This window comes from Salmo salar, chromosome 07 (genome assembly GCF_965601325.2).
Source record: "Salmo salar chromosome 07, fSalSal1, whole genome shotgun sequence".
In the NCBI taxonomy this organism is placed as follows: domain Eukaryota; kingdom Metazoa; phylum Chordata; class Actinopteri; order Salmoniformes; family Salmonidae; genus Salmo; species Salmo salar.
Window position 1 is genome coordinate 13,327,501 of NC_138297.1, and position 10,019 is coordinate 13,337,519.

General features: G+C 41.1%; 1 protein-coding gene across 1 annotated transcript; it reads left to right on the forward strand.

The window, feature by feature from the left end:
• The first annotated feature begins 3,885 nt into the window (after window positions 1-3,885).
• On the forward strand, window positions 3,886-9,777 carry LOC106597653 (uncharacterized). The gene is made up of 8 exons (XM_082977355.1): window positions 3,886-4,075; window positions 5,616-5,777; window positions 6,298-6,357; window positions 6,670-6,820; window positions 7,099-7,170; window positions 7,455-7,694; window positions 8,741-8,854; window positions 9,292-9,777. Exons 1-8 carry the CDS (start codon window positions 4,006-4,008, stop codon window positions 9,392-9,394), a joined length of 972 nt encoding a protein of 323 aa, XP_082833481.1. The 5' UTR covers window positions 3,886-4,005; the 3' UTR covers window positions 9,395-9,777.
• Window positions 9,778-10,019: the final 242 nt, after the last annotated feature.

Here is a 10,019-nt window from a genome sequence, read left to right on the forward strand (position 1 = left end):
GAGACGCAGAGTAGTGAATGGATGATCTCCTCATGTGTGGTTCCCACCGTGAAGCATGGAGGAGGTGTGATGGTGTGGGGTTGCTTTGCTGGTAACACTGTCTGTGATGTATTTTGAATTCAAGGCACATTTAACAAGCATGGCTACCACCGCATTCTGCAGCAATACGCCATCACGTCTGGTTTGCGCTTGGTGGGACTTTTCAACAGTATAATGACCCAACACACCTCCAGGCTGTGTAAGGGCTATTTGACCAAAGAGAGTGATGGAGTGCTGCGTCAGATGACCTGGCCTCCACAATCACCTGACCTCAACCCAATTGAGATGGTTTGGGATGAGTTGGACCACAGAGTGAAGGAAAAGCAGCCAACAAGTGCTCATCATATGTGGGAACTCCTTCAAGACTGTTGGAAAAACATTACTCATGAAGCTGGTTGCCAAGAGTGTGCAAAGCTGTCATCAAGGCAAAGGGTGGCTACTTTGAAGAATCTAAAATATATTTTGATTTGTTTAACACTTTTTTGGTTACTACATGATTCCATATGTGTTATTTCATAGTTTTGATGTCTTCACTATTATTCTACAATGTAGAAAATAGTAAAAATAAAGAAAAACCGTTAAATGAGTAGGTGTGTCCAAACTTTTGACTGGTACTGTATGTTGAATACAACTTTGTTGTGGCCTCATTTGACATTGATTCTAACATGTTTTAGTCATAGGAAAGGCAAGGGCATCAGGCAAATTTTGAAGAGTCTGATTACAGCCACGTGATACTCAAGTAAAATAAAGAGGTATGGATTTGTACTGAACGGAAATAAACTCAGCAAAAAAGGAAATGTCACTTTTTCAGGACCCTGTTTTTCAAAGATAATTTGTAAAAATCCAAATAACTTCACAGATCTTCATTGTGAATTTTTTAAACACGGTTTCCCATGCTTGTTCAATGAACCAAAAACAATGAATGAACATGCACCTGTGGAACGGTCGTTAAGACACTAAAAGCTTACAGACGGTAGGCAATTAAGGTCACAGTTATGAAAGCTTCAGAACACGAAAGAGGCCTTTCTACTGACTCTGAAAAACACCAAAAGAAAGATGCCCAGGGTCCCTGCTCATCTGCGTGAATGTGTCTTAGGCATTCTGCAAGGAGGCATGAGGACTGCAGATATGGCCAGGGCAATAAATTACAATGTCTGTACTGTGAGACGCCTAAGACAGCGCTACAGGGAGACAGGATGGACAGCTGATCATCCTTGCAGTGGCAGACCACGTGTAACAACACCTGCACAGGATCGGTACATCCGAACAGCAAACCTGCGGGACAGGTACAGGATGACAACAACAACTGCCCGAGTTACACCAGGAACGCAAAATCCCTCCATCAGTGCTCAGACTGTCCGCAATAGGCTGAGAGAGGCTGGACTGAGGGCTTGTGGGCCTGTTGTAAGGAAGGTCCTCACCAGACATCACCGGCAACAACGTCGCCTATGGGCATAAATCCACCGTTGATGGACCAGACAGGACTGACAAAAAGTATTATTCACTGACGAGTTGCAGTTTTGTCTCACCAGGGGTGATGTTCGGATTCGTGTTTATCGTTGAAGGAATGAGCGTTACACCGTTACGCCTGTACTCTGGAGAAGGATCGATTTGGAGGTGGAGGGTCCATCATGGTCTGGGGCAGTGTGTCACAGCCTCATTAGACTGAGCATGTTGTCATTGCAGGCAATCTCAACGCTGTGCGTTACAGGGAAGACATCCTCCTCCCTCATGTGGTACCCTTCCTGCAGGCTCATCCTGACATGACCCTCTAGCATGACAATGCCACCAGCCATACTGTGCATTCTGTGCGTGATTTCCTGCAAGACAGGGATGTCAATGTTCTGCCACGGCCAGCTTAGAGGGTGAGGGTTATCGCCATTCCCCCCAGCAATGCCTGGGAACTTGCAGGTGCCTTGGTGGAAGAGTGGGGTAACATCTCACAGCAAGAACTGGCAAATCTGGTGCAGTCCATGAGGAGGAGATGCACTGCAGTACTTAATGCAGCTGGTGGCCACACCAGATACTGACTGTTACTTTTGATTTTGACCCCCCTTTGTTTTGGGACACATTATTCCATTTCTGTTAGTCACATGTCTGTGGAACTTGTTCTGTTTATGTCTCAGTTGTTGAATCTTGTTATGTTCATACAAATATTTACATGTTTTTTTTGCTGAAAATAAACGCAGTTGGCAGTGAGAGGATGTTTCTTTTTTTGCTGAGTTTATAAACACAACATGTAATGTCTTGGTCCCATGTTTCATGAGCTGAAATCAAAGATCCTTGAAATTTTCCATATGCACAAAAAGCTGATTTTTTTTCTCAAATGTTGTACACAAATATGTTTACATCCCTTTTAGTGAGCATTTGTCAAAATAATACATCCACCTGACAGGTGTGGCATATCAAGAGGCTGATTTAACAGCATGATCATTACACAGGTGCATCTTGTGCTGGGGACAACAAAAGGCCACTTGAGAATTTGCAGTTTTGTCACACAACACAATGCCACAGATGTCTCAAGTTCTGAGGGAGTATGCAATTGTCATGAAGACAGAAATGTCCACCAGAGCTGTTGCCAGATTAGTCAATGTTCATTTCTCTACCATAAGCCACCTCCAACGTCGTTTTAGAGAATTTGGCAGTACATCCAACCGGCCTCATAACTGCAGACCACGTGTAACCACGCCAGCCAAGGACCTCCACATCCAGCTTTTTCACCTGTGGGATTTCTGAAGGGAGGGGGGGTTGGGTGCTGAGGAGTATTTCTGTCTGTAATGAAACCCTTTTGTGGGGAGAAAAACATTTCTGATTGGCTGGGCCTATGCCCTCTCAGGCCCACTCATGGCTGCGCCCCTGCCCTTATATGAACTGCAACTCAGCAAAATCTTTAAAACTGTTGCATGTTGCTTTTTTATTTTTTGTTCAGTATAATATTAGACATCAAATGTTGAATTGTAGACATCAAAAGAGTTAACAATTGCTTCCAGCAGCCTGTGGGCCATCAAAGTTTTATCGGGTAAAAGATTACACAAAATGAAGACAGACTCTATGTAAATGTTCATTATTAAAGGTGCAATCTGTAACTTTGTGCTCATAACCTTGTGCACAAACAATCAAAGTGATCCAAGCTCCATATGAACTAAACAGTGTCTTACCCTGGTTAAGACCCCACCTCCTCTGCAGTCGTAGACACTCAAAGCAGAAATGAAACTACAGGTTGCACTTTTAACAACATCTTTCAAATAGCACCATCTGTTGTCTGTGTCTATATCTCTACAATAAATACTGCAATAACCCTTTATTTCACTAGGCAAGTCAGTTAAGAACAAATTCTTATTTACAATGATGGTCTACCCCAGCCAAACCTGGGCCAATTGGGCACCACCCTATGGGACTCCCGATCATAGCCAGGTGTGATACAGCCTGGAATCAAACCAGGGTCTGTAGTCCCACCTCTAGCACTGAGATGCAGTGGATTAGACTGCTGCGCCACTCGGGAGCACAGAGCAACTTTATATCTGTTTGGGTCAACTGCACTAAAAAAAGAGAACACATTTTGTTTATTTTATATTTGTGTGATGTTTGATTAGCCATACTTCTCTTCTCTGACATTCAGACAGTATGTCTGTAGTGCAAGTGTGGCCACCTCCGGTCTTGGAGCGCCCCAGTGTGTCCAACAGGTTTAACACACACTAATCCTGCTTGGCTGGAACAAGTACCTAGTACGACACACAGTTGCAGGATCATCATTGAAACATTAGGGAGTGTCAGGTTTAGATGAACACTACTACAGACCTCTGACTCACTTCACTTTAGTGGTCGTATGAGCTGATCCGCCCATTAAACACCACACACATCTTCAGACACAACTATATACCATCTGTCTCTCAGGAGAAGATCACTCACTATAAGGATCCAGACAAGCAACAGTTATCCATGAAGCTGTAGTCAGAGAGACTGTGGATGATGGGTTGTCTCATGGTCACTGGGGGTCTCCTTGTAATTCTACTGTTCCATCCTCCAGCAGCTCAGAGTAGGTTTACCATCTATGTTTAGTAAGTTTACCATGTATGTTTAGTATGTTACCATCTATGTTTAGTATGTTACCATCTATGTTTAGTAAGTTTACCATCTATGTTTAGTAAGTTTACCATCTATGTTTAGTATGTTACCATCTATGTTTAGTAAGTTTACCATCTATGTTTAGTATGTTACCATCTATGTTTAGTATGTTACCATCTATGTTTAGTATGTTTACCATCTATGTTTAGTATGTTACCATCTATGTTTAGTAAGTTTACCATCTATGTTTAGTATGTTACCATCTATGTTTAGTATGTTACCATCTATGTTTAGTAAGTTTACCACCTATGTTTAGTAAGTTTACCATCTATGTTTAGTAAGTGTACCATCTATGTTTAGTAAGTTTACCATCTATGTTTAGTAAGTTTACCATCTATGTTTAGTATGTTACCATCTATGTTTAGTATGTTACCATCTATGTTTAGTAAGTTTACCATCTATGTTTAGTAAGTTTACCGTCTATGTTTAGTAAGTTTACCATCTATGTTAGTAGGTTTACCATCTATGTTTAGTATGTTACCATCTATGTTTAGTAAGTTTACCATCTATGTTTAGTATGTTACCATCTATGTTTAGTAAGTTTACCATCTATGTTTAGTATGTTACCATCTATGTTTAGTAAGTTTACCATCTATGTTTAGTAAGTTTAACATCTATGTTTAGTAAGTTTACCATCTATGTTTAGTATGTTACCATCTATGTTTAGTAGGTTTACCATCTATGTTTAGTATGTTACCATCTATGGTAGTAAGTTTACCATCTATGTTTAGTAAGTTTACCATCTATGTTTAGTAAGTTTACCGTCTATGTTTAGTAAGTTTACCATCTATGTTTAGTAAGTTTAACATCTATGTTTAGTAGGTTTACCATCTATGTTTAGTCGGTTTACCATCTATGTTAGTAGGTTTACCATCTATGTTTAGTAAGTTTACCATCTATGTTTAGTATGTTACCATCTATGTTTAGTAAGTTTACCATCTATGTTTAGTATGTTACCATCTATGTTTAGTAAGTTTACCATCTATGTTTAGTATGTTACCATCTATGTTTAGTAAGTTTACCATCTATGTTAGTAAGTTTACCATCTATGTTTAGTAAGTTCACCATCTATGTTTAGTAAGTTTACCATCTATGTTAGTAGGTTTACCATCTATGTTTAGTAAGTTTACCATCTATGTTTATACAAATATGTCAGCTGTTTCAGAGCTGAGTAAATGTTACAATTCAGTGGATAAAAAAGTTGATATACTGCTTTGTTTTTTGATTGTGTTGTTAATACCAACTTTATTCATTACATTGCTAATTATGTTAAATTATATTATAGTGTGTCATTGAATTTTGCAATACTACTTCACATTTTCTGTTATACTGGCTTTGTTGATTTCAATTAGATTTGCTAATATATTCTCTCAATTATCAGCATATGAATATGTTGTGTATATTTGCCGTTATTGGTACATTATGTTCCTGTCATACTGTCATTACTACAGTGGAGAGCCCAGATACAGATGTGGAGGACCTGAGGTTCGAAGAGTTTTGTCTGAAAATCTCTGATGATTCGCACTGTACAACCGCTGAACCAGAGCCCAGACAAACAGTTACCAACAAGAGCACACAACTGGCAATGTCTTCACCGTCAGATGACAAGGAAGGTGGGTCACTCTAGCTTTGAAAATTAACAAGATATCTTCGTCCTTAGAGCACAAGACCTCATACCAATAGTATAGATTACAGGTTATACACATTCAATCCATCACATCCTACTTTAATAACAGCTTTTAGTCATTTTTCTTGCAAACTCAACTCTTCCCTCAGAGTCAGAAATGTCTGTCAATTCCTCATCAGTTGCAGCTGAGGTCATGGGTAAGCTATTTTAGACTATAGGCCTATGTTAATCAGTTCATCATGCGGAATTGTGATACATTTGTGAGTCAACAATAACACGTCATATGTAGTTGCATCACAAATAGAGATTTATCAATAACCAATTTACTTATTCAAGGCTTCCCACCAGTCAGTGGCGAACTGGGTCCGGTAGAGAGGGAGGGGTGTCGCTGCAAGACAAGGGTCACTCCCTAGCTTTAAGACATCACAAGTCATCTTCATCCATAAATCACAAGCTAATACAGGTTAGAGAAGTCCATCACATCCTGCTTTAATATCTTTTATCAGATATAAACTCCACTCTTCAACCGGCTGTCAGTTCTTCATCACTTGTGGCGAACTTCATGGGTAAGCTACATATTTCAGTCTATAGGCCTATGTTAGTCAGTTCAACAAGCTGAATGTATACACGCTTAGAAAAACAGGTTCCAAAAGGGTTCTTCGGCTGGCCCCATAGGAGAACCCTTTTGGGTTCCATGTAGAACCCTCTGCGGAAAGGGTCCTATATGGAACCCAAAAGGGTTTTACCTGGAACCAAAAAAAGGTTATTCGAAGAACCCTTTTAGATTCTAGATAGCATCCTTCTCTTTTAAGACTGTAGTTGCAATACAAATAACGGTTTATCAGTTTATATGACTGATTGACTTTGTTACTGTTAAGGCATCCCACCAGGCCGTGGGAAACTGGGGCCGATAGAGAGGGAAGGATGTCGCTGCAAGACGTGGCAGGAACACACAACTGACCAGTCTCTTGTCATGAGCATAGAGTTCAGGTTCCCTGCACCGGATGTGTGTAACTCCACAGAGATCATGTGAGTGTGTGTGCGTGTGTGTGTGTGTGTGTGTGTGTGTGTGTGTGTGTGTGTGTGTGTGTGTGTGTGTGTGTGTGTGTGTGTGTGTGTGTGTGTGTGTGTGTGTGTGTGTGTGTGTGTGTGTGTGTGTGTGTGTGTGTGTGTGTGTGTGTGTGTGTCTGTACGTACGTGCGTGTGTGTGTGTGGGTGAACGGGTTATGACAATGTGTTAATGGTCAAAGGCCAGTTGAATGGTCAGTATCTATCAGCCATTAACCACTGCTGCTATTCTCTCCTAGTGAGACACTGGCAGATGGTAGGAAGGTTTGTGTGAATACCTCTCTCACAAGATACCTTGCACCGCTGTTTGGGTGAGTTTGTCTGTTAGATATAATACAATATGAGGTCTTAGTTACATTTTTAGTTTCTCCATTGATGCTTGTTTGTGCATTGTTTTCTTCATCTGATCAAATCAGTTAGCTGTGGCCCTTACTCATATCAGTGGGGACTTTTCTTTCTTACTATTTTCCAGTTTTTTTTACATCGCTTGCATATTGTGGTAAAGATCTGACGTCCTATTCCTCTGTGTCCTTGTGGTAATTTTAACTGAGCATGTAACAAACCGTAATATATCGATATTTTCCGCATTCCCCAGGCCTTCAACTGACCAAGACTGGGAAGGGACCACAACCCCCAGCCCAAACACCTCTGCAGTATCCCCGTCTCCAACCACACAGATAGAGGAACAAATAAGCATTACACCCCCAGGACCCCAAGCACCCCCAGGACCTCCAGCGCCCCCAGCACCCCCAGGACCCCCAGCCCCCCCAGGACCCCCAGCAACCCCAGGACCCCCAGCACCCAATGGGTCCTCAGGACGCTTTGGACAACAGGGGTAACTAACTACAGTTGTTATTCTCAGTTTACTGTGGTCAATCACTATGTTTGTATGTCTTACTGTGGTGGGTTGTGGGTAGTAGTATAGCTATTTTACCTCCAGCCATGTTGTACCTACCTATTAACAACATGGACTAAACTAAATCTCTAAATGTTTATCCTTATTTTCATACTGGAAGAAGTATTTACTGTAAAAACATATCTTTAATGTCTACGCCCCTTTAGCCTTCAGAACAGTCTCAATGCGTCGGGGCATGGATTCTACAAGGTGTCAAAAGCGTTCCATGGGGATGCTGGCCCATGTGGACTCCAATGCTTCCCACAGTTGTGTCAAGTTGGCTGGACGCCCTTTAATTGGTGGACCATTCTTGATACACATGAGAAACTGTTGAGTGTGAAAAATCCAGCAGCATTGCAGTTCTTTGCACCTACTACCCACTAGCGGTTCTGGGGGGGGGGGGGGGGGGGCCTGTAACAACAATTTTGGACCCCCTTATGGCCCCACTAAATGTGGAGTATGAAATAATTTTTACATAACACATTTTTGCTAGCGTTCTTTTTTTACATCCGTTATTAGACAGTGGCAACGATGATGAACATGGTATTTTGCTTGCTAATGCCTGCAATGCAGTGAAGAAAACGATATGACAACAATAACGTCTAATGTAACTGGCCCCTCTAACAGTACAACTGGCCTCAGCTTGGCCCCCCCAGTTGAAATGGTCTACAACCGCCTACCATACCCTATTCAAAGGCACTGCAATATTTAGTCTTGCCTATTCAACCGCTGAATGGCACACATACACAATCCATGTCTCTGTTGTCTCAAGGCTTAACAATCCTTCTTTAACCTGTCTCCTCCCCTTCATCTACACTGATTGAAGTGGATTTAACAAGTGACATCAATGAGGGATCGTAGCTTTCACCTGGATTCACCTGGTCAGTCTGTCATGGAAAGAGCACGTGTTATTAATGTATTGTTCACTCAGTGTATATCAGTAGTGACTTTGATCAAGTGTATTTCTCTGTTTCTATCTCATGCAGACCTAGTCTGCAGAGATGCATGTGCATCGAGACGGAGAGCAGAAGGATAGGAAGGCTCATCTCTAAAATGCAGTTTTACCCACCCTCTTCAAGCTGCAACGTTGCGGAGGTTATGTAAGCTTCACTGTTGTACTTTATACTGTATTATTGGACATCACATTACTGTATTATTGGACATAATTTACTCACCACACTTTGTTTCACAGTACTTTTTACAGTTTTGCTTTACAAACACACCCACAGAGAGCGAGAGAGAGAGAGAGAGAGAGAGAGAGAGAGAGAGAGAGAGAGAGAGAGAGAGAGAGAGAGAGAGAGAGAGAGAGCATTATTGTGAAGGCAGTGTATATTTGACCGGCAGAAAATAGATGTACGCTAAACAATGTTAACTTTTATGCCTTTAACATCTGAAACTATCCCAAACCCTCGTTCCTTAACCTAATCTATGCCCAAACAGACATTTTCTTCTTACGGTAAAACATTGACTTCCTGTTGTGAATGTTTGAGTTAACATAGCTGTTTCTTATGACTCTCCCCTGTTGTTCTATGCACAGTGCAACTCTGAAGACGTCAGGTCAAGAGATTTGCTTGGAAGTCACTGCACCCTGGGTCCGCAAAATCCTGGAGAAAATCAACTTACAGTCAGACTCCCCTTGAAGGAGTTAACCTAATTTCAACACATCCTCCTGAATGACGCTAGGCTGAAAATAAAGTTATATTTCATGAAAGATGTGTGCTCAGCACAGTATTTCTTTGATCCAACAGTTGTTAGTAAGTAGATGTTGCTGATTATTAAAGTGTTACATGTGTCAGCAGTTTGACACTTCTTATTTGATAAAGATGTTTGATATGTGACTAATTCTTTCCACCCTGGCCTGTACTTGATTTTACAGGAAATGGAAATGTTTTTTTTGGCATCTGATTTCTGCTATTTGGACAACTAAACCACTGAGAGGAAGGGAAATTTGCTAATGTAATTTGAATTTCACATTTTAACGACAACTTAAACTCGTTGCAAATAAACCGCTCACCAACCTTGAGTATGAGAATTTCCTTCATGACAACTGTTATTATATTATCAGGTGTTGTAAATGCAAAACAACTAAAACATGTCAGCAAATAAAGTAACAGACTAAATCAAATGTATTTATATAGCCCTTCTTACATCAGCTGATATATCAAAGTGCTGTACAGAAACCCAGCCTAAAACCCCAAACAGCAAGCAATGCAGGTGTAGAAGCACGTTGGCTAGGAAAAACTCCCCAGAAAGGCCAAAACCTAG